Genomic DNA, 20,968 nt, shown 5'->3' with positions numbered 1-20,968 from the left:
TCGCGCTTGGACCTCTCCATCATGTAGATCTCCGGCTCAAAGTTGTGCGGTTTGTCCGGCTTGTCCATCTCGATGACGCAGAACACGACGATGAAGATAGCTGCCCCAATGTAAAGGTACTCTCCCTGGTGGCACAAATAGACCATGAGTCTTCCTTCGTTCAGTGAGCCCAAGACAGATGATGCATGTAAATAGGAGGATTAGAGGTTAATGGAACTACTCAATCCATACCGGCACATCGAAAGCCATTCCGAGGATGACTGCAGGAGGGAATGCCCAGGAGATGAGTGCTGCAAGAGATTGCCGTTGATGCTAATGAGAAAGATTCAAGGACATGTAATACTGTTTCCAGATAGCAAAAGGCACCATGAGTGAGTGTACCTTGGAATCCCTGTGGAGGCTCAGCTTCTTGGTACCACTCAGAAACATCCTCCCAGAAGCCCTTCTTTTCTTCAGTTGGATGATTGGTTTCCACCACATCATATCAGAATCAGCACAAACTTTCAGCCAGCGAATGCATATAGTTTATGCTGTATACAAGAAAATATACCAGATAATACCTTGGCCTTCATCATAGGTGTGGTGGCCATCATACACTCCATACACAAAGTCTTCCTGCAAAACAATTTCACTCCAGTGTCATCCCAATTCCCCAGACAACACAGCAGCAAGAACAAGAAAACCAAGGAGATCGCTCCAGACCGGGAGGACGCCGTTGGTGCGCCACTTGTCGATGGGGTCCTCCTGCAGGTCCGGCTCGATCTCCGTCAGCGGCCCGGGCCCAGCCCTCGCCACCACCGCCCTGCCGCTGCCGCTGCTCTCCCAGCAGCCTGCAGCATGCTTCAGGTGTGGCTTCACCCTTGTGCTCAGCTGCTGCTTCGCCGCGCCATGGCGAGGACGAGCAGCAGTGGCTGCTGCAGAAATGGTGGACGCCAAGCTGCTGCTGCTGCTGCTGCTGCTCATTATCTCACCCCCAAACGCTGTGCCCCCCTCTTCTCCACACCCTCTTCGCTTGCTTCTCCTGCACATGTACCTCCCTGCAAACAGACAAGGGCAAGTGGATATGGTTTGGACATGTACCGTCCAGAAAATTTTGCTGCTTTTCTTTCTCCTTTTCCTTGATATCTGTAAACTCACCAGTAATCAACTCACAGAAACTGTTACATGGCTGGACAAGTGATTATATTGTGATTAGTAAACCACCCTGTTAAGTTACTGTATGCTCACAGGGCTTTATGTTTTACGCATAAGGGGAAGGAAAATACCCCAGCAACATGTGGAGCAGAACAGATCCAGCAAAACCAATCCAGGGAATTTCTTTTCTTTAATAACTTAATCAATGTGCAAACACAACACTTCCTTGAACATCTCCATATTTGTTCGAGTAGGGGATATTTAATTCTTACACCACACATCTACGACACCGCACTTCAAATACTACATAATACAGAAGAATCTACGACCAAATCACAGCCGCGTCTCTCCTCAACTTCCGTAGCAGAACTATTCCGCTTCCAGCCAGGATGTACTTGCCCCCTTAAAATGGAACAAACTAAGTATCAGCATGTCAGCACTTCTTGGAGTAATCCAGAAACATTACAATGCCAACAGCTGGCCAAGAGTTTACAAGAAGTTTACCTGGTTCAAATCGAGTTTACTAGCTTTGTCTTGCTTTCATAACCAGCTCCTCGGTAGTAGCACCAATGATCTCATTGGATCGCTTTAGAGGAACGCAAACAATTCTTCCTATAGAATCCTGAACACACCATCGAGTTTATTAATATGAAAAGAGATAAAAGGGATAACAATACGATGGGTAATGTCATAAAAAACTTTTGGATTCTGTCATTGTTTTATTGCAAAATCTGCAAATTATGATTGTAAGAACCTTTCATATGACTGGCAATGCAGGTATGAAACAGTACAAGAAAAGGCTGTAAGAACTCACTCTTGTAACAATACCAAATCTCTCTAACTTTTGAAGAGCATCCATCACCTCAAAATTACATTGCAAACCAAACTCTTCCTGGATTAGCTCCTCGCATTGCAAATCAAGATCCTAACATGTTGGGAAACAAACAAAATTCTAACTTAACAAAGCATAATATAACTTAACAAGAAAAATAGTGGTTTGAAGTAGCAAAAGATCTGACATACCTCAACAGTAGCTTTTCCGTTTTCCATCAATATATAGTATGCGATTATGACCTCCTTGATCTGAACATCAGAAATCGCAAATATGTAAATAAATTGTGAGTTGAAATTTTCTATAAACACAAGCCTCTATTTTGCTGATTCTTAGGACCTACTTCCTGCTGAATCACATCATCACAGAGGTGCAGAAGTGTGCCTTTCCCACTATCTAGTTGTTTGTCATACATTGACTGAGTGATTAGGTTTTGATAGGTTGCCATGTTCTGTTGAAACCTGCAGCAAAGGTAAATTCCATCAACCCGAAAAGTAATACATGAGTGTCCTAATTAAGAAGGGCTAAAAGAATTAAGGAAGCAAAATCACATTTTGTGAATGTGTTCTAGAGTAATCCTAGCAGGTCAAAAGAACAAAAAAAGGCCTCCTGGTTAGGTCATACACAAATAATCCAAATTACTGACGGCATGAATACCCTGTCAAATAATACATCGAGTGGGACTCACGAGAAATAGATCTTAGCACAATATCCAGCCAGAGCAGAAAGGATGGCAATCACAACCCAGAAATCAGCTTTAGGCATTTCGAGTGAACCGACGAGTGTAACCTGGGTAATGTGATAGAGACAATCATCAACTGATGAAACACAACAAAATCAATGGATCAAGTCAAACCAATTTCACTCGACTTACAAGCCCAATAACAACAGAAACAATGAACTGAACCCAGTCCATTGGCGTGAGGCTCGGGTTTTTCTTCTCAGGCTGCAAATACCATGATTTATCTTCAGCATAAGCCCAGATGAATAAATGAGTATAGATGTGTTCTCAAAGAAAAAACTTTTGGACATAACCACATCTCTTTCTTTTAGAAAACATAGAGCGTCCAGCACTAACCAGAACCAACTCCATATCTGCCATCGGAATATTTTTGAAGTGTTTAACCTGAATTGCTCTATCATCCTGGCCCTTCGGGCTTTTCTTCCTGAAATCAAACATGTGCCATCAGAAATTAGTTCAGACATGGTGGTTTGTAGGAATCATGCGAGTGACCATTTCACAACCAAGGCACCAGAAACTGTTGCCTACAACCTCAAACCAAAATCATTATGAGTTCTACCTGTACAAGACAATCACCTCTTCAAATGTAGGCTCCTGAATTGTAACCTTGCCAATTAAATTGCGCAGGCTACAATGAAAGTAGGAAAATATGAGAGCATAGAAGACCAAAAGATGGCAGCTTATTGGGATTGTGATAGTGTAACAGGTTAAGAACAGCACAAACCTCAATTTCATTGTTTCAAGTCGTATACGTTCAACGTATAGCTCCTTGTCGTCCCCTTCACCAACTAGATCATCATCTTTCTTGGAATCTATCACTGGCTTGACCTTTTTCTTTCTCAAGAAGAGCCTTTGCAGTCTGAAATTACAGTATGAAAATAACTAACTTGTGGAATGAGCAAGATAAACTTCGAAGGAAAATAAATGAGTGGTGGATAGCATACCTCGTCTTCTGTAACAGCCATCGCCATGTACGAGTTATGACCATGTCCACTTTCTCCATGAAGAAAAAATCGCTAGTGCGGTCCAGTCCTATGCCCCTCCGAAATATGACGTACTGGAAAATAGAAGATTATGCTGGGTAAGTATAAGGTTTGCACGCGGAACAATGAGTTGTATATGAATAATATGAGGAAAACCGAGCCACGGCTACTAAGAGAAGAAAAGGTCTAGGGTGCCACATCAATAATACATGAAAACCTATCCTTCAATTATCTCTTAAAACTAAAATTTGATGAAACAACAGTGAGTGGATGCAGCCAGAATATAAGAACAGCCAGCTGAATATGTTTCAAAATGAGGGTGCATCAGTATTGCATATAAGAGCCAGAGCATTCTCACCTTATCACAGAACTCAGGTAGGTTGTCATGATGGTGCTCCTTGAAATACTTCGACAAAAGTTTGTTATCTAACTGCACCAGCAAACAACAAAAATGTAATGGCCCTGAATCTAGTAGTGATTTTGGATAAGGAGGTGCGGTCTGGAGTGAGTGGACATTAACCTTTGCTTCGTCAACTTTAATTGGAAGATTCAATAGGTATTGTCCAGAATGAGCAAGCTCAACCTCATCGTCAGATAATATGTTGAAATTGCTTTTTTGCATCACCTGCACCGAATTGGGCACTTAAATTGCAATGCTACATAACATATTAGCAACGCTTTCTCCCAAACAAGTCCTATACCTGAAAGAAATAGGTCAGGAAGTTCTGCTCGAGTGTATCGATTTCCTCGGACGAGAAGTTCTGCTGCTGCAGTTTTTTGGCACCCTGCACAGGGTCGAAGAGAGCATACAGCTCCTGTACAAAAATTAAGATACTGAATACATCAAATCTGCTTCAATTTCAAGCACTGACAGAAATTAGCAGCTTTTTAAGATGGTTGTACAGATCAGTCTGAAGCAGCAAAAGTATGAAAATGTATGAAAAACAGGTCTTCAGAAAGGCGTCGGGTTCTCACCATCATATCATCAAACTGGAGATGATACCAAGCTCTGATGGTGTACTCCACCCTCTTGCAGAGCTTCAGGAATTCTTCCCTGTCGTTTTCGTGCTCTTCATGAAACAGGCAACAGAGTTTGCTTTCAGTTATGAAGTCCCATAAACCCAAAAGACGATATCTTTGCTTCAGCATGTAGAAACTAAGACAGGTGAACACATAACATGGTGGACTACTTGATAGCCACATTAGGAAAGGACCCCGCTAGTATGTGTGTTAGGTAGGTGGTATGAAATGTACAAACCCCCCATATCTACAGTTATTAGGATTTCTTTGAGCACAATCTTTCTACTTTATTACAGGTAAAACATGGATCAATCAAACCAATATGCGTGCTTTCCTTCAGAACAGGCAAAGAATCCAATCTTCAAAGTTAGGAATAAGTTCAAGTACTAAACAAACGCCGTACGGTGAAATCCGTTCTGTGGCGAAAGGGAATCAAGAAACGCGCAGCGCCCATGGCGAACGCCGGACCGGAGTAATGGGACAGGTAAAGGAAGAGAGAGAGGGGTCAGAGGCAAACCAATGAGGTAGGCGAGCTTCATGATGAGCTTGGGCTTCATGACGGGGATCACCGACTCGCGCTCCAGCCGCACCACGTCCCTGTCCTTCCCCATCTGGGCCTCCGCCCCCGGCCCCGCTCCCGGCCCCGCCGCCGTCATTGCCTTCTCGCCTAGCGAGCAAACACAGACGCCAACACCGCCGCCGCCGCCGCCGCGTCGTCCCTGTGCTGACCACTTCTTGGGGAGGAGGGAGAGGGGACTGGCGGGGAAGACGAGGACGCGAATTGGAACGGCTCGATGCTCCCTTCCCTCGATTAGTTATGGCGAGCGGTGAAGGAGTGGAAACGCAGTACGGTTACAGATCCAAGCACACCAAGCTGTTGTTATGTTGTCTTCTTCCTCCTCCAGCCGGCGCGAGAAACGTGAAATTTAGGAATACGTCTTCCACACTAGGATACGTAGTTACGAGTCACACTAGGATACGTTTCTATATTGTCCCGTTTCGACGCCGTCTTCGAACACGGAGTTAAAATGTAAACGCACCCCCGCCTCGCCCTAGATTTCGGTACCGTGTCCCCGACCCCTGCCACGGTCTCCTCTTTCCTTTTTCGGTTCATTACTGTCCGCGCCTTTCACTACGCTACCGTGTTGATAATGATATCCACTTCCATCGATAGTGTGACATCGAGTCGATTCACTGGTAAGACAGATACCGAGCATGACCATCGTCGTCGAGGTCCGCTCCTTCACTCCTCCTCTTCCTTCATCCCCTTCTCACTAACTCTTCTCTCCTCCTCCTCTTCATGTATCCCCTTCTCATTAACCCGTCTCCTTCCTCCAATGTTCCTCCTCCCTCCTAGTCACATGGTCATCGACTGATGACGCAATACGACTGATGTGTGACAATATAAAAACTCTTGGTGAGATTGTTGATTCAAAATTGAGCTTGTTTGCCAGAAATTCCTTAGGTGACCTTAGTACTGATAGGTCAACTTTTTTGTTGTTCGGTTTTTTTTGTGGTTCATGCACGCCAACCTTAAAAGTTAAAAGCGTATATGTTCAAATTAAAAATCAAGACACTAGGTATTATGTGTGCAGGGCGGATTAATACAGGTAGGTCAACTTTTTTTACAGGGTAGAGGTCATTTTATTTATGGATATAGCGCCCCTTTTCATTCCGCCCAATCTCTCCTAAAGGTACTTGTCATCTAAATCGTGTTTCCGACTTTCTAGATGCCAATGGTGCATGGAGAGTTGACCATCTGAGACAATTGTTTTGGTCGATGGGCGTTTAACATATTTTGAAAATCAGAGCATCCCCCCGTCAGCGTACGGACTTTCTCTCTTGGTTTCCGGAGAAAAGTGGAGTTTTCACAGTGAAAAGTGCATATAAGCTAGCCATGTACAAGCATAATATCAAGTTTGCAGATGGTGCTTCGAGCACTAGCCCAGATGGCACTCAGACTTTATGGAATTGTGTGTGGAAATCTAAGGTACCTCAAAAAATGAAGATCACGACATGGAGGGTTGTGACAGGAACTCTACCCACACAGCAATGCAAGAAATACAACCATGTTTCTACTCGCTCAACTTGCCCTTTGTGCGGTGTGGATGAGGAAGGTACATTCCATGCATTAGCCTCTTGTTCGCATGCTAGAAGTCTCTGAGAACATATGCGGAACAGATGGCCCCTTCCAGGTGATGATTTTCTCTTTGACAATGGGAAGTAATGGTTGATGCACTTTCTTACTAGGTGTTCTGAAGATGTGCGGGGCATGTTAATAATGTTGATATGGCGGATTTGGCAATTACGCAATGACATGACATATGGTAAGGATCCACCCCCGATTCTTACTACGGTGGATTTTCTGGACAGCTACTACCAATCCATCAAACTAGTTGGGAGGTTTTCACCAGAGGAAATCTTGAAAGGAAAAATGGCGTCTACGACCTTCGCGGCTCCCATACAGAAGGAGGCGTCCCCCCCCCCCCCCCCCCCCCCCCCCCAGTTCCCTGGCCGGCCCCGAAGCAAGGCTATGTCGCCCTGTCCGTTGATGGCTCATTTTTGGGGGCTGACGGGTCTGCGGCTGCGGGCATGGTACTCCGGGACAGCAACGGTTTGGTTGTCTTTGCGGCTTATCGTTTTATCTTCCAATGCAATGATCCATTGGAAGCAGAACTACATGCGGTCATGCAAGGAATGGCCTTGGCTATCCAACATTCCAACCGTCCAGTGGTCTTGCACTCGGATTCTTCGAAAGCTCTGTCTAGTCTGTCCAATGATGCTCTGGTTCGCTCGGCGTATGTCCAGTTAGTTTTAGAGATTAAGGAGTTGATGAGTGAGAGGGAGTTTTTACCTCAGAAAATTAGGCATAATCAAAATAGAGTTGCCGATCGGTTGGCCACCTATAGCCGGTCCGAACGAGCTACAGCTGTGTGGTTGGGCTCGATTCCACCTTGTATCGAGGACTTGTGGCCTCTTGACTGTAACTCTATGAACTTGCAATAAAACTCCCTTTTACCTTGCAAAAAAAGTTTTTTTAGAACACCAATATTGAAAGTTGAAAATGTAGATGTTTAACTTAAAATCCAAAGGATTATGTGCGCAGGGCCCGGAACTTTGACAACTAGGCGATTTCTCCGCGTGTCACACGGATTTTAAAGTTTAATTTTGGATAAATTTTGTAAGAACCAAATGACCTAAACCAAAAGCTATTATTTTTGAAAGTAATTGGTGGGGACAACTGCTAATGCATAGATGAGATTTGCATTGGCAATGTATGATGATAGTGGTTTGTCCCTAATTCGCTCTGAGAATCAAGATGCAAATTTGGAGTTGTGCTCTTTAATGATCGGGGCATCGGTCCTCTGCCTCCCTGCCATTGTGTGCGCTTTCCTTAAAGTTTCCTTGTGATCCTGCAGCCAAGGAGTGATTGTATCTGTGTGTTGTAACACTACTGTGTGCGCTCTGTTAAAGTCGCCTCAATGGTTTTGTGTATCAACATTTAAATCATGCATCAATTGTGAGTGACCTACTCCTTTGAGCCTATCAGCATGCTTCTTAACGGGAAGACCAACAGGTTGGTCAACCTCAATATAATTATTGCAGAATGATATACACTCCTCGGCCAGATAGGCCTGGACGATGCTTTCATCCGTACGGGCCTGTTATGAACGTATCTCTTTAGTGTTCCATTCATCCTTTCGAACGGGAACATGGTATGCAAGAATGTCAGACCGTCTATAACCTCCGGAACAATACGAACTATGTGTGCTGCTTTGGTTGACAAACGGATTTAGTCCATCCGTACTGACACCCAACCTGGGGTTTCTTGGTTCTGCTACGAATTCTGGTTCTATGAAGTCTAGTGCATTCCACTTGCAATTGTCTGCAATGTGTCTTCGAATGGCATCATTTTTAGACGAGAGCTTCCTAGTCTTGTGTCAAGTCATGTGTTTTGCTTCCTTCTCGTTTGCAAAATAATGTTGCAAGCGAGTAATGAGTGCAAAGTACCATACAACCTTTCGAGGATCATTCTTTCCATGCTTGAATCGGGGTTCCTTGCAAGTTGGACACTCTTATTTTGTGCTCATACTCATTCTGATATATGGTGAAATCATTTTATGCATGTGTGACATCTTGTGTTCGGCAAACCAAGAGGGCACACGATCCTCTTAGCCTCATCGACACTACAAGGCAACATATTCCCCTTAGGCAAAACTTCACGTAAATATTCCACTGTAGAATCTAGACTTGCGTCTACGCTCTTTGTATCTTGCCTTGATGTCTAGAAGTTTGAGCGTGACGTGTGATGACCCACAAGTATAGGGGATCTATCATAGTCTTTTCGATAAGTAAGAGTGTCGAACCCAACGAGGAGCAGAAGAAAATGATAAGCAGTTTTCAGTAAGGTATTTTCTGCAAGCACTGAAATTATCGGTAACAGATAGTTTTGTGATAAGGTAATTTGTAACGGGTAACAAGTAGTAAAAGTAAATAAGGTGCAGCAAGATGGCCCAATCCTTTTTGTAGCAAAGGAAAAGCCTGGACAAATTCTTATATAAAGGAAAGCGCTCCCGAGGACACATGGGAATTATCGTCAAGCTAGTTTTCACCACGTTCATATGATTCGCGTTCGGTACTTTGATAATTTGATATGTGGGTGGACCAGTGCTTGGGTACTGCCCTTCCTTGGACAAGTATCCCACTTATGATTAACCCCTCTTGAAAGCATCTGCAACTACAAAAGAAGTATTAAGGTAAACCTAACCATAGCATGAAACATATGGATCCAAATCAGCCCCTTACGAAGCAACTCATAAACTAGGGTTTAAGCTTCTGTCACTCTAGCAACCCATCATCTACTTATTACTTCCCAATTATTTCCTCTAGGCCCAAACAATGGTGAAGTGTCATGTAGTCGACGTTCACATGACACCACTAGAGGAGAGACAACATACATCTCATCAAAATATCGAACGAATACCAAATTCACATGACTACTTATAGCAAGACTTCTCCCATGTCCTCAAGAACAAACGTAACTACTCACAAATCATATTCATGTTCATAATCAGAGGGGTATTAATATGCATAAATGATATGAACATATGATCTTCCACCAAGTAAACCAACTAGCATCAACTACAAGGAGTAATCAACACTACTAGCAACCCACAGGTACCAATCTGAGGTTTTGGGACAAAGATTGGATACAAGAGATGAACTAGGGTTTGAGATGAGATGGTGCTGGTGAAGATGTTGATGGAGATTGACCCCCTCCCAATGAGAGGATCGATGATGATGACGGTGGTGATGATTTCCTCCTCCCGGAGGGAAGTTTCCCCGGCAGAACAGCTCCGCCAAAGCCCTAGATTGGTTCTGCCTCATGGCGGCGGAGTTTCGTCCCGTAAGCTTGCTTATGATTTTTTCTTGGACGAAAGACCTCATATAGTAGAAGATGGGCACCGGAGGCCTGCCAGGGGGGCCACGAGACAGGGGGCGCGCCCCCACCCTCATGGATGGTGGGTGGCCCCCCTCTGGTACTTCCTTCACCCAATATTTTTTATATATTCTGAAATGAGCTCCCATGAAGTTTCAGGACTTTTGGAGTTGTGCAGAATAGGTCTATAATATTTGCTCCTTTTCCAGCCCAGAATTCCAGCTGCCGGCATTCCCCCTCTTCATGTAAACTTTGTAAAATAAGAGAGAATAGGCATAAGTATTGTGACATAATATGTAATAACAGCCCATAATGCAATAAATATCAATATAAATGCATGATGCAAAATGGACGTATCAACTCCCCCAAGCTTAGACCTCGCTTGTCCTCAAGCGGAAGCCGAAATCGAAAAATATGTCCACGTGTTTAGAGGTAGAGGTTTCGATAAATAAAATACGGACATGAGGGCATCATGATCATTCTTATAATAGCAACATATATATATATATAACTTCATTGAAAACTAACAAACTATAACCTCAGTCATTGAAGCAATTGCAATTTATCATAACATCAGAAAGAGTCAATATAAGAGCTTTTCAGCAGGTCCAAATACTCGACCATCATTTAGTCTTTCACAATTGCTAACACTCACGCAATATTTATGGGTATGAAGTTTTAATCGGACACAGAGAAAGATAGGGCTTATAGTATTGCCTCCCAACCTTTTACCTCAAGGGTAATGTCAACAATAATAGTTCATGAAAACTCACATCCAATTAGCTATATATATCAGGATCTTTCCAACACATTGTGCTTGCCAAAGGATAAAATGTAAAAAGGAAAGGTGAAGATCACCATGACTCTTGTATGAACTATAAGACAAGAATAAAAGATAGGCCCTTCGCAGAGGGAAGTAGAGGTTGCCACGTGATTTTATGGTTGGATGCACAAAATCTTAATGCAAAAGAACGTCACTTTATATTGCCACTTGTGATATGGACCTTTATTATGCAGTCCATCGCTTTTATTTCTTCCACATCACAAGATCGTATAAAGCTTATTTTCTCCGCACTAATAAATCATACATATTTAGAGAGCAATTTTATTGCTTGTGCTACCTCTTGAGCACTGCTTTGGTTTTCCCTTGAAGAGGAAAGGGTGATGCAGTAAAGTAGCGTAAGTATTTCCCTCAGTTTTTGAGAACCAAGGTATCAATCCAATAGGAGATCACGCTCGAGCCCCACGCACCTACACAAACAAATAAGAACCTCGCAACCAACACGATAAAGGGGTTGTCAATCCCTTCACAGTCACTTACGAGAGTGAGATCTGATAGATATGATAAGATAAAATTTTTGGTATTTTTATGATAAAGAGAAATAAAGATGCAAAGTAAAATAAACGACAATAGAAATAGCTAAGTGTTGGAAGATTAATATGATGGAAGATAGACCCAGGGGCCATAGGTTTCACTAGTGGCTTCTCTCAAGAGCATAAGTATTACGGTGGGTAAACGAATTGCTGTCGAGCAATTGATAGAATTGAGCATAGTTATGAGAATATCTAGGTATGATCATGTATATAGGCATCACGTCCATGACAAGTAGACCGAATCGATTCTGCATCTACTACTATTACTCCACACATCGACCGCTATCCAGCATGCATCTAGAGTATTGAGTTCATAAGAACAGAGTAATGCTTTAAGTAAGATGACATGATGTAGAGGGATAAACTCATGCAATATGATATAAACCCCATCTTTTTATCCTCGATGGCAACAATACAATACGTGTCGTTTCCCTTTCTCTCACTGGGATCGAGCACCGCAAGATTGAACCCAAAGCTAAGGACTTCTCCCATTGCAAGAAAGTTCAATCTAGTAGGCCAAACCAAACTGATAATTCGAAGAGACTTGCAAAGATAAACCAATCATACATAAAATAATTCAGAGGAGATTCAAATATTGTTCATAGATAAACTTGATCATAAACCCACAATTCATTGGATCTCGACAAACACACTGCAAAAGAAGATTACATCGAATAGATCTCCAAGAAGATCGAGGAGAACTTTGTATTGAGATCCAAAGAGAGAGAAGAAGCCACCTAGCTAATAACTATGGACCCGAAGGTTGGAAGTAAACTACTCACACATCACCGGAGAGGCCATGGAGTTGATGTAGAGGCCCTCCGTGATCAATGCCCCCTCCGGCGGAGCTCCGAAAAAGGCCCTGAGATGGGATCTCTCAGGTACCGAAGGTTGCGGCGGTGGAATTAGGTTTTCGTGGTGCTCCTGGATGTTTGGGGGGGGGTACGTGGATATATGTAGGAGGAAGAAGTACGTCGGTGGAGCAACGAGGGGCCCACGAGGGTGGAGGGTGCGCCCAGGGGGGTAGGTGTTGGGGAACGTAGTAATTTCAAAATTTTCCTATGAACGCGCAAGATCATGGTGATGCATAGCAACGAGAGGAGAGTGTGATCTACGTACCCTTGTAGATCGACAGTGGAAGTGTTATGACAACGCGGTTGATGTAGTCGTACGTCTTCACGGCCCGACCGATCAAGCACAAAAACTACGGCACCTCCGAGTTCTAGCACACGTTCAGCTCGATGACGATCCCCGGACTCCGATCCAGCAAAGTGTCGGGGAAGAGTTTCGTCAGCACGACGGCGTGGTGACGATCTTGATGTTCAACTGTCGCAGGGCTTCGCCTAAGCACCACTATAATATTATCGAGGTATATGGTGGAAGGGGGCACCGCACACGGCTAAGAATATGATCACGTGGATCAACTTGTGTGTCTATGGGGTGCCCCCTGCCCCCGTATATAAAGGAGTGGAGGAGGGGAGGGCCGGCCCTCTCTATGGCGCGCCCTAGGGGAGTCCTACTCCCACCGGGAGTAAGATTCCCCCTTTCCTAGTCCAACTAGGAGTCCTTCCATGTAGTAGGAGTAGGAGACAAGGAAGGGGAAGAGGGAAGAGAAGGAAGGAGGGGGCGCAGCCCCTTCCCCTAGTCCAATTCGGACTAGGCCTTGGGGGGCGTGCGGCCTGCCTCTCCCTCTCCCCTAAAGCCCAATAAGGCCCATATACTTCTTCTCCCGTATTCCCGTAACTCCCCGGTACTCCGAAAAATACCGAACCACTCGGAACCTTTCCGATGTCCGAATATAGTCGTCCAATATATCGATCTTTACGTCTCGACCATTTCGAAACTCCTCGTCATGTCCCCGATCTCATCCGGGACTCCGAACTCCTTCAGTACATCAAAACTCATAAACTCATAATATAACTGTCATCGAAACCTTAAGCGTGCGGACCCTACGGGTTCGAGAACAATGTAGACATGACCGAGACACGTCTCCGGTCAATAACCAATAGCGGAACCTAGATGCTCATATTGGCTCCTACATATTCTACGAAGATCTTTATCGGTCAGACCGCATAACAACATACGTTGTTCCCTTTGTCATCGGTATGTTACTTGCCCGAGATTCGATCGTCGGTATCTCAATACCTAGTTCAATCTCGTTAGCGGCAAGTCTCTTTAATCGTTTCGTAATACATCATCTCGCAACTAACTCATTAGTTGCAATGCTTGCAAGGCTTATGTGATGTGCATTACCGAGAGGGCCCAGAGATACCTCTCCGACAATCGGAGTGACAAATCCTAATCTCGAAATACGCCAACCCAACAAGTACCTTCGGAGACACCTGTAGAGCACCTTTATAATCACCCAGTTACGTTGTGACGTTTGGTAGCACACAAAGTGTTCCTCCGGCAAACGGGAGTTGCATAATCTCATAGTCATAGGAACATGTATAAGTCATGAAGAAAGCAATATCAACATACTAAACGATCGGGTGCTAAGCTAATGGAATGGGTCATGTCAATCACATCATTCTTCTAATGATGTGATCCCGTTAATCAAATAACAACTCTTTTGTTCATGGTTAGGAAACATAACCATCTTCGATTAACGAGCTAGTCAAGTAGAGGCATACTAGTGACACTCTGTTTGTCTATGTATTCACACATGTATTATGTTTCCGGTTAATACAATTCTAGCATGAATAATAAACATTTATCATGATATAAGGAAATAAATAATAACTTTATTATTGCCTCTAGGGCATATTTCCTTCAGTAAGCGCCCCCTGCCTCATGGCCTCCTCGATTGTTTCTTGACGCCCACTCTAAGTGTTGGGGGACGTAGTAATTTCAAAAAAAAAATCCTACGCACACGCAAGATCATGGTGATGCATAGCAACGAGAGGGGAGAGTGTTGTCTATGTACCCTCGTAGACCGAAAGCGGAAGCATTAGCACAACGCGGTTGATGTAGTCGTATGTCTTCACGATCCGACCGATCAAGTACCGAACACACGGCACCTCCGAGTTCAACACACGTTCAGCCCGATGACGTCCCTCTAACTCCGATCCAGCCGAGTGTTGAGGGAGAGTTTCATCAGCACGACGGCGTGGTGACGATGTTGATGTTCTACCGATGCAGGGCTTCGCCTAAGCACCGCTACAGTATTATCGAGGTGGACTATGGTGGAGGGGGGCACCGCACACAGTTAAGAGACAATCAACTTGATCAACTTGTGTGTCTAGAGGTGCCCCCCTGCCCCTGTATATAAAGGAGCAAGGGGGGAGGCGACCGGCCTAGGAGGAGGGCGCGCCAAGGGGGGAGTCCTACTCCCACTAGGAGTAGGACTCCTCCTTTCCTTGTTGGAGTAGGAGTGAAGGAAAGAGGAGGAGAGGGAGAAGGAAAAGGGGGCTGCACCCCTTGTCCAATTCGGACCAGAGGGGGGTGCAGGCCTCCTTCCTTTTGGCCTATCTCCTCTATTCCCGTATGGCCCAACAAGGCCCATATACTCCACGGCGAATTCCCGTAACTCTCCGGTACTCCGAAAAATACCCGAATCACTCGGAACCTTTCTGAAGTCCGAATATAGTCGTCCAATATATCGATCTTTACGTATCGACCATTTCGAGACTCCTCGTCATGTCCCAGATCTCATCCGGGACTCCGAACTCCTTCGGTGCATCAAAACATATAAACTCATAATATAACTGTCATCGTAGCGTTAAGCGTGCGGACCCTACGGGTTCGAGAACTATGTAGACATGACCGAGACACATCTCCGGTCAATAAACAATAGTGGAACCTGGATGCTCATATTAGCTCCTACATATTCTACGAAGATCTTTATCAGTCAGACCGCATAACAACATACGTTGTTCCCTTTGTCATTGGTATGTTACTTGCCCAAGATTCGATCGTCGGTATCTTAATACCTAGTTCAATCTCGTTACCGGCAAGTCTCTTTACTCGTTCCGTAACACATCATCCCGCAACTAACTCATTAGTTGCAATGCTTGCAAGGCTTTAAGTGTGCATTACCGAGAGGGCCCAGAGATACCTCTCCGACAATCGGAGTGACAAATCCTAATCTCGAAATACGCCAACCCAACAAGTACCTTCGGAGACACCTGTAGAGCACCTTTATAATCACCCAGTTATGTTGTGACGTTTGGTAGCACACAAAGTGTTCCTCCGGTAAACGGGAGTTTCATAATCTCATAGTCATAGGAACATGTATAAGTCATGAAGAAAACAATAGCAACAAACTAAACGATCAAGTGCTAAGCTAACGGAATGGGTCAAGACAATCACATCATTCTCCTAATGATGTGATCCCATTAATCAAATGACAACTCATGTCTATGGTTAGGAAACATAACCATCTTTGATCAACGAGCTAGTCAAGTAGAGGCATACTAGTGACACTCTGTTTGTCTATGTATTCACACATGTATTATGTTTCCGGTTAATACAATTCTAGCATGAATAATAAACATTTATCATGATATAAGGAAATAAATAATAACTTTATTATTGCCTCTAGGGCATATTTCCTTCACTAAGTCTCCTGGATCACGTTTGTTGAGAAAATCATGTTCTCGAAGGTTTCATTCCGTTAGGACTCCGTTTGATATTCCTTTTCGGCGAAACTCTAAAATAGGCAAAAAAATAGCAATTTGGGCTGGGCCTCCGGTTAGTAGGTTTGTCCCAAAAATGATATAAAAGTGAAAAATAAAGCCCATTAACATCCAAAATAGATAATATAATAGCATGGAGCAATCAAAAATTATAGATACATTGGAGACGTATCAAGCATCCCCAAGCTTAATTCCTGCTCGTCCTCGAGTAGGTAAATGATAAAATAAGAATTTTTGATGTGGAATGCTTTCTAACATATTTCTCAATGTAATTTTTCTTTATTGTGGCATGAATGTTCAGATCCGAAAGATTCAAGATAAAAGTTTAATATTGACATAGAAATAATAATACTTCAAGCATACTAACTAAGCAATTATGTCTTCTCAAAGTAACATGGCCAAAGAAAGTTATCCTTACAAAATCATATAGTCTGGCTATGCTCTATCTTCACCACACAAAATATTTAAATCATGCACAACCCCGATGACAAGCCAAGAAATTGTTTCATACTTTTGATGTTCTCAAACTTTTTCAATCTTCACGCAATATATGAGCGTGAGCCATGGATATAGCACTATATGTGGAATAGAAGGTGGTTGTGGAGAAGACAAAAAGAAGGAGATAGTCTCACATCAACTAGGCATATCAACGGGCTATGGAGATGGCCATCAATAGATATCGATGTGAGTGAGTAGGGATTGCCATGCAACGGATGCACTAGAGCTATAAGTATATGAAAGCACAACAAAAGAAACTAAGTGGGTGTGCATCCAACTCTCTTGCTCATGAAGATCTAGGGCATTTTGAGGAAGCCCATCATTGGAATATACAAGCCAAGTTCTATAATGAAAAATTCCCACTAGTATATGAAAGTGATATCATAGGAGACTCTCTATCATGAAGATCATGGTGCTACTTTGAAGCACAAGTGTGGTAAAAGGATAGTAGCATTGTCCCTTCTCTCTTTTTCTCTCATTCATTTTTTTATTTGGGCCTTTTCTCCCCCTTTTTTGGCCTCTTTTTTTCATCCAGAGTCTCATCCCAACTTGTGGGGGAATCATAGTCTCCATCATCCTTTTCTCACTTGGGACAATTCTCTAATAATGATGATCATCACACTTTATTTACTTACAACTCAAGAATTACAACTCAATACTTGGAACAAAATATGACTCTATGTGAATGCCTCCAGCGGTGTACCAGGATGTGCAATGATGCATGAGTGACATGTATGAAGAATTATGAACGGTGGCTTTGCCACAAATACGATGTCAACTACATGATCATGCAAGCAATATGACAATGATGAAGCGTGTCATAATAATGAAATGGTGGAAAGTTGCATGGCAATATATCTCAGGATGGCTATGGAAATGCCATAATAGGTAGGTATGGTGGCTGTTTTGAGGAAGGTATATGGTGGGTTTAAGGTACCGGCGAAAATTGCGCGATACTAGAGAGGCTAGCAATGGTGGAAGGGTGAGAGTGTGTATAATCCATGGACTCAACATTAGTCATAAAGAACTCACATACTTATTGCAAAAATCTATTAGTTATCGAAACAAAGTATTACGCGCATGCTCCTAGGGGGATAGATTGGTAGGAAAAGACCATCACTCGTCCCCGACCGCCACTCATAAGGAAGACAATCAATAAATAAATCATGCTCCGACTTCATCACATAACGTTTCACCATACGTGCATGCTACGGGAATCACAAACTTCAACACAAGTATTTCTCAAATTCACAACTACTCAACTAGCATGACTCTAATATCACCATCTCCATATCTCAAAACAATTATCAAGTATCAAACTTCTCATAGTATTCAATGCACTTCTATGAAAGTTTTTATATTATTCCTAAAAGCAAATTTCCATGTTGTTCTAAAGGACTCTCAAAATAATATAAGTGAAGCATGAGAGATCAATTATTTCTATAAAGTAAAACCACCGCCGTGATCTAAAAGATATAAGTGAAGAACTAGAGCAAAAACTATATAGCTCAAAAGATATAAGTGAAGCACATAGAGTATTCTAATAAATTTCAAATCATGTGAGTGAATGTGCGTTATATCGACTAGAGGGGGGGTGAATAGGTGATTTTTATGGAAGTCTTCAAAACATGGGAGTTTTGAAGACAAACGATAGAAATGAACCTATAACCATGCAGCGGAAGGTAGACTACCCTAGACAAGCCATAGTCAAGTATTCAATGAAGTGAAAGCACAAAGACTAATAGCAGCTAGGCAGTACGGATCAGGATGGAAGATAATATGAAACCAATCTGAACAAACAGTCACATAGTGAAGATAAATGGACAATGCAAATAGGCAATGACTTCACAAGGACCAACTATAAATAAAGAGATGGGAAGGATAGAACCAGTGAGCTTGGTGAAGACAAAGATTTGGTAGACCAGTTCCAACTGCTGTGACAGTTGTACGTCTGGTTAGGGTAGCTAGGTATTTAAACCTGAGGACACACAGTCCCGGACACCCAGTCCTGAACACGCAGCTCAGGACACTCAGTCCTCACTGTATTCCCCTTGAGCTAAGGTCACACAGACCTCGCCCAATCACTCTGGTAAGTCTTCAAGGTAGACTTCCAAACCTTCACAGAATTCGTTCACCGGCGATCCACAATGACTCTTGGATGCTCAGAACATGACGCCTAACCGGCTGGAGGATTCACAGTCCTCAAGTGTAATAAGTCTTCAGATCACACAGATAGGAAGACTTAAGTGATGCCTAACACTCTTTGGCTTTGGGTGTTTAGGGCTTTATCACCGCAAGGAATTCTCTCTCAAAGGCTTCGAGGTGGGTTGCTCTCAAATGACAAAAGCCGTGTACTAACTCTGAGCAGCCAACCGTTTATGGTTATAGGGGGTGGGCTATTTATAGCCACTGGGCAACCCGACCTGGTTTGTCCGAAATGACCCTTGGTCACTAAGGAACTGACACGTGTTCCAACGGTCAGATTTCAAACACACACGACAACTTTACTTGGACTACAAGCAAAGCTGACTTATCCAACTCTGGACAAGATTTGCTCTCATAGTCTTCACTCGAAGACATAGGATTTTGGTTAAGCATCACTTCAGTCATTCTGACTGGTTCTCTTGGACCCCACTTAACAGTATGGTGGTTCCTATGACTCAACAAAGAAAAACACAGAACGACGAAACTGCTAAGTCTTCGCACTCCATAGTCTTCACGTGATGTCTTCTCTTATCATAGTCTTCAATGTGAATGTCTTCACATACCACCTCTGACTTCAATGTCTTCATACATTTTTAGGGGTCATCTCTGGTAGGAAAACCGAATCAATGAGGGACTTCTACCTGTGTTATCCTGCAATTCTCAAAAACACATTAGTCCCTCAACTAGGTTTGTCGTCAATACTCCAAAACCAACTAGGGATGGCATTAGATGCACTTACAATCTCCCCCTTTTTGGTGATTAATGACAAACTAGTTGAAGTTTTCAACGGGGAATAAAATATGTGAAATTGTAAAGGATAGGTTATTGTCTTCATAAGTGGCAAAGGCTCCCCCTGAAGATGTGCATATAAGTAATTTGCTTTTGGTATGCAAATGCACATGGCAGGTTGTACTTGTGGAGATCCTCTTCAACTTATGATGACAATTTATCATGCATGAAAAGTATGTGAAGATAATGACATGCATAATGAAAAATGGACGTCTGCAAAATGATCTAAGTGCGGAATTTATCGTCGCACATGCGGAATTTATCATCGCATCACAGAATAGCAAATAAGTAGCAGACGACCATCGAGTTTGAGTGTTACAACTCAAAGAACCAAATGTATCAAGACGCGAGAGTTGTAAACACTAGGCAAAATATAAAACTACCGCCCATATGAACCCGCTTGAAGACTATCAAACTCATATGCTTCTCCCCCTTTTGTTAGTAAGGGCCAAAAAGGTTTGAAGACATAGAGCACCTACTCGTCCCCGTGAGGAGTTGGTGAAGCAGCAGGGTCTTCGGTGTTGGTTGGCGGTGCAGACGAACTCGGTGCAGTGTTGATTCATGCTGAAGGTGGTGAAGTAGCATTGTCTTCATCATCGATGACACGTGCATTCACTGTTGCAGCAGAGGAGGAGAACTCAGAGTCTTCAAGAGACGGAGTACGCCGCCGCACAGTCCTTCTTGGAGGTGTTGAGTCAAACTTGAAGCGTTCAGAGAAGCCATCCTCTTGAAGATCATCTTCAGAACACATAAGCGTCAGCCCTTTCCATGTACGCCGACAAGTTTCATGGGAAACAAATGCATTCTTGGTGGCAAGGTTGCAAATCCTGTTTACGTCCACCAAGAGGCTTTGCATTTGGCGCTTCAGCCAGTCATGATGCTTATCATGTTTCTGATGAAGGGCAACCAGAAGTTCTCAGTCGTTGAGAACACAAGATCGCTTCTTGGGCCGTTGGGCAATGGTGCTTTCAGTTGCTTCAGTGAGGGCACGATGAGGTGCATGGGTAGTACCAGCCAGAGGATAAACACGAGCGACTGCTGGATCTCCGTCAATGTGTTGTGAGAAACTTTGCTTATCAGCATTCTGAAGACTAAGGGGCTCCTTGGCAGGCTCTGGATAGATGGCTTCAACTGGCATATCGACGTCAGGCATAAAGATCCGATGATTGCGAGCAGAGGGCTGGTAGGTGACAGCTGAGTGTAGTTTGATCAGCCGCATAATCCATGGAGCGTAAAACTTCAAGCCAAAGAGATCAGATCCCGATGCAGCAAGTTGGTGGATGAAGAAGTCTTGTGCATTGAAGCATTTTCTTC

At 43.4% G+C, this 20,968-nt stretch overlaps 1 protein-coding gene across 1 annotated transcript; it reads right to left on the bottom strand.

Moving 5' to 3' along the window:
- Positions 1-560: 560 nt before the first annotated feature.
- On the bottom strand, positions 561-5,585 carry LOC125545838. Its single transcript, XM_048709880.1, has 17 exons — positions 5,229-5,585; positions 4,667-4,761; positions 4,393-4,506; positions 4,212-4,316; positions 4,050-4,121; positions 3,653-3,765; positions 3,433-3,567; positions 3,268-3,336; positions 3,045-3,132; positions 2,841-2,912; positions 2,655-2,755; positions 2,310-2,427; positions 2,158-2,217; positions 1,949-2,059; positions 1,639-1,756; positions 703-1,536; positions 561-615 (listed from the first exon to the last, which is right to left on the bottom strand). The coding sequence occupies exons 1-15, from the start codon at positions 5,365-5,367 to the stop codon at positions 1,658-1,660; spliced, it is 1,491 nt and encodes a 496-aa protein (XP_048565837.1). The 5' UTR covers positions 5,368-5,585; the 3' UTR covers positions 561-615; positions 703-1,536; positions 1,639-1,657.
- Positions 5,586-20,968: the final 15,383 nt, after the last annotated feature.

Source organism: Triticum urartu, chromosome 3 (genome assembly GCF_003073215.2).
Source record: "Triticum urartu cultivar G1812 chromosome 3, Tu2.1, whole genome shotgun sequence".
In the NCBI taxonomy this organism is placed as follows: Eukaryota; Viridiplantae; Streptophyta; class Magnoliopsida; order Poales; family Poaceae; genus Triticum; species Triticum urartu.
Note: the sequence above shows the minus strand (reverse complement) of the source record. Positions and strands in the feature narration are given on the sequence as shown.